A 4,487-nucleotide genomic window follows, 5' to 3' on the forward strand; every position below is an offset into this window, starting at 1 on the left:
TGCCGCGGCACTGCGTTGGCCGCGGCCGGTGAAGGGGGCGAAGAAGGGCGGCTTCCCTGGCCCTGGCCCTGGCCGTTGCCGTGGCCCTGGGAGTTGGTGCGGTGGAAGCGACACTTGAAGGACCCGGCGTGGGTGGCTGGCGCGCAGACGCACTTGGAAGCGGGCCCGTGGCCCGCGCCAGACGGCGCCGACGCCGACCCGGGCCACCTCCTCCGTGTATTCTTGGAGCTGTGGCTGGCCGATTTACATGAAATTAATTCCCTCAGTTGTGGTGGCAAATATAATACACATAATCCATATTGCTATGCATGTGTGTGTGAAATAGATGGATTATGGTCCCGTACCCAATAAGATGGATATGTGTGTGTGCGTTAGAGAGAGAGAGGGGGGGGGAGGGAGAGGGGGAGAGAGAGTGAGGAAGAGGGAGGGAGAGAGTGTGTGTGTGAGGATTTGATGATAAAAAGGTCGCCAATGTCACTTGATATGTACTCCCTTCCTCCGCCAAAATAGATGACCCAACTTTGTACTATAAAGTTGGGTCATCTATTTTGGAACGGAGGGAGTATGAGAATATTAATATTAAACTTTTAAAATTAATGTGGCCCCGTTGCAACGCACGGGCGTTCTTCTAGTCTATTAAGAGAGTTCAGATGAGTACATAGGGGCAACATGCATGATCGATGCTCAGATTAGTATAGTACGTTCGGCTTGGATCGATTGTGGTCACCAACAAGCAAAGTCTCGCGCGCGTTTGCGTGCAGCCTTGGTGACTAATTCACCTGTGACAACAACGAACAAGCAAGGGATAAAGTAAAGTGAAAAAGCAATCACTCCAGGGACAGGAATCCATAAAAGAGCACAAAAGAAATGAAGGTCTACGTACGAGCATCACCGCGATAGAGCATCTTCGTATACCAGGGAAACTATGACGAGCACGCAAGGAACAAAAACCTCTTTGTTCGTGCGAGCGAATGCATCTCTTGTAGCGATGGGAGACCAAAGAAGAGAACGTGGACACTACATGCGTACACACGCCAAGAGGGGGAGAGAGAGGGAGAGGGAAGCTGGCGATGGATTTCTCAGGCGCCGTGCAATGGTGGGATGAGTGGCAACTGCGTGTACTGGTGCTGGGCAGCCTCTTCGTCCAGTGCATGCTCTTCTTCTCCTCCTATGTGCGTAGGCGTGCCCTCTCATCTCTGCCCAAGCTCTTCATCTGGCTCGCCTACCTAGGCGGGGATGCTCTGGCGATATACGCCCTGGCCACCCTCTTCAACCGCCACAGGCAGAAGGAGCAGCTCGCCGCCGGCCTGGAGGTGCTATGGGCGCCTGTCCTCCTCATCCACCTCGGAGGCCAGCACATGATGACCGCCTATAGCATCGAAGACAACGAGCTGTGGACGCGGCACGGCATCACCGCGGTGTCCCAGGTCGTGGTCGCCATCTACGTCTTCTGCAAGTCCTGGTCTGGCTCTGGCGGCGAAAAGAGGTTACTGCAGTCCGGGATCTTACTGTTCGTCGTCGGGATAATCAGATCCATCCAGAAGCCATTAGCTCTGAAGACTGCCAGTATCAATACCATGATCGCCACTTACTCTACATCCACGAGAAAGAAACAGAGCATCTCATTGTGTTGGAAAGCAATGTGCGGTTGCTCATGGGATTGGTACTTTACTAGAAGCAAAACTAGAGAAGAAACCCAAGAGAAGGACATCCCGCTTGAAGAATTCGTGCAAGAAGCAATCAAGAATCTGCCAGAGCTGGCCACTGATCAAAAGCAAGCTGAAAACCTCGCATGGGATCAGTCATTGAAGGTAAATGCCTACAGGTCACTAGTAGACATATCAGCTCCATACTCTAGTCGGATCAAAAGCCTAAAACTTTCAATGGCCCTTGATTACCAACATGCAAATAGTTTGTCGGCAGCCATGCTTAATGAGATGTTTTTCCTCCTCTACACAAAACTACCTACCATATTCAGTAGCTATATCTGCTTTTCGCTTGTTTGCCTTCCGTTCCTAACCTTAGCTTCTGTTATCCTCTTCTCCACAAACCACATATATCATGACTACAACACAACAGATGTCAAGGTAACCTACATCTTGTTTTGGTGTACTGCACTGTTGGATTTCATATCGGTCTTCCTCGGTCCTTCCATCGTGCTCATAGGATCAACAAAAAAGGTTCCCCAATATAACCTCTTGTCGTTCTGTGCTCGTAAGAAGCGGCCCACTGTTTTGATGAAGCTTGCCACACTTGTCTTCTGCAAAGACTATGTCAATGTGCATTGCTATATAGAGCACGCAGCAAAACCATCCTTACTCCAAGTTACAGAGTTGGTTCATGGATATGTCAGGGATGGTTGGAAAGGATATATCCATGACGATGCCAGCTATAGGAGATTCAATAGCCGGAGAGGCCAGTGGGCTCTAAGGCATCAGCATCATCTCGGGTGGAGCTTGAAGATGCCGTTTGATAGAAGCATCCTTCTCTGGCACATCGCCACAGACCTCTGCTTTCACCACCAAGGCACAACCGCTCACGGCCAAGAGTGCGCCACTAGAAGCAGAGTGATATCCAACTACATGGCTTACCTGCTCTCCCTCCATCCAGAGATGCTTATGCCCGGGTCGAGGATCGGTACCTTCACCGTCGCCTGTGAAGATGTCCTGTTAGTGCTAGGCGGCAAGTATGCGCTGGACACTGAAAGAGGACTTGCGCATGGTATTCTTTTCTGGGTGCAACAATTTTCCTTGTTAGACGACGCCAGGGCAATGGCATCTCTGGTTCCCAAGGCATGCAAGCTTGCTAAAGGGTTGATGGATCTGCGGGAAGTGGAGAGGTGGGAGGTGGTCCAGGCGGTATGGGTGGAGATGCTATGCTACTCTGCTGGTAGGTGCAGGGGGTACTTGCACGCCAAGAACATGAGTGAAGTTATGGAACTACTCACTCATGTTTGGTTCCTCTTGTCATTCATGGGGATGGAGACGTTCGCTGATAGGTTTCAGAAACCGGAACCTTCCGAAAACATGGAAGAAGAAGAAGAAGAAGAAGAAGATGGTGAAAGTAGAGTCCCGGAGAACAAGATTAATATCTTTGTCTAAGTTATTTCCTCAATCTGGACAGCGAGATCGCGACGCGTGGGCGCTATGATGGATGCTATGACTGCTACTGCGCACCATCTTGCCTCGTTGTAGCCCCCCTGAGACTACGGCCACTTGGTGGTCTTTTTTTTCTCTTTCTTTCATGCTTTCCTTGGGCGTGTTTGTGTTGATGCCCCATTAGTCTATTTTACTATACTGCACTTGAACCCATTTTATGTACGTGATGATGAATTTATTTATAAAGCGGGATGAAGGCATATTTCGAAGAAGAAGTTTTTTCTCCAATCTTTACTCCGTATGTGTTGTTGATGATGCTTTATGTGCCAGACTTTCTTCCTCGTCACAACCCATGCATTATGGTATGACTTTGTCTTCAATTTTTTTGTAAGGATTTGTTTTTCAATTTTAATATGGTCAATTGACCAATTTTTATATGTTGGTGTTTAACAATAACAAAAAAATTGGGCCTGATAATACAAATGGTTATATGTATATGTGTTAGTTTGTGTTATGAATGTTCCTTGTTCTTATGTTCCAACAAAATTGTTGTTGGCCCCAAGCGCAAGGGTTTGTAGCAAGAAGCAACTTTTCTCATTTGAGAACCAAGGTATCAAGATGAAGAGTTATCCTACGAGCCAATGATCAGCATTGTATTCAATTAAGGAACTTGTACTTGGTCCTCATCACTTCTAGTGAGATTGTCAATCCAACTAAATCTATAGCTAAGGCTTCACTTCAAGAATGAAAATCCATCATGTATCTCAAAGTATTAAGTAAAAATAGAGCATTTTGTTAAAGCAAGGTGTCATAACATTGATAGTATATTCTCTTTACATCTAGCTCATCACCAGGACAACTAGGAAACTATCTTTTTTTATCCTCAAGCAAAACCTCTTTACATCTAGCTCATCACCAGGACAACTAGGAAACTATCTTTTTTTATCCTCAAGCAAAACACACTACAAGCCTTTTTATCTTATTGTCACCGAGATAGATTACTTGCAAGGTTAAACCCAACTAAGATACACCACTCCTAGGAGACCGTTCATCTAAACATGGTCAATACCAGACTAGTAGATCGGAGAGCATGTACATCTATAAATCATGCAGCAAAGAACCAAAACAACCCAAATAGAAATCCATATATAATTTAATTATTAAGTGACAATTAATCACACTCAACAAATACAGAAATACATCAGATTGATCACAATCATGTTAGGTGGCTCGTGTGGTCTTTCTACTCAAGAAACAAGGCGTGGAAGATGCCACATAGATACTCCTATGGACCCATAGTCCGAGGATGACTACTCACAGATGGTCATCAGAGCTCAAGAGTTGACGAAGATGGCTCCAGTAGCAATTCCCTCCTTCGGTAAAGTACTA

General features: G+C 46.6%; 1 protein-coding gene across 1 annotated transcript; it reads left to right on the forward strand.

Annotated features, from left to right (window-relative positions):
* Window positions 1-974: 974 nt before the first annotated feature.
* Window positions 975-3,367, forward strand: LOC109758958 (uncharacterized). Its single transcript, XM_020317813.4, has one exon. It carries the CDS (start codon window positions 1,071-1,073, stop codon window positions 3,099-3,101), a length of 2,031 nt encoding a protein of 676 aa, XP_020173402.1. The 5' UTR covers window positions 975-1,070; the 3' UTR covers window positions 3,102-3,367.
* The last annotated feature ends 1,120 nt before the right edge of the window (window positions 3,368-4,487 follow it).

This window comes from Aegilops tauschii, chromosome 7 (genome assembly GCF_002575655.3).
Source record: "Aegilops tauschii subsp. strangulata cultivar AL8/78 chromosome 7, Aet v6.0, whole genome shotgun sequence".
NCBI classification, from domain to species: Eukaryota; Viridiplantae; Streptophyta; class Magnoliopsida; order Poales; family Poaceae; genus Aegilops; species Aegilops tauschii.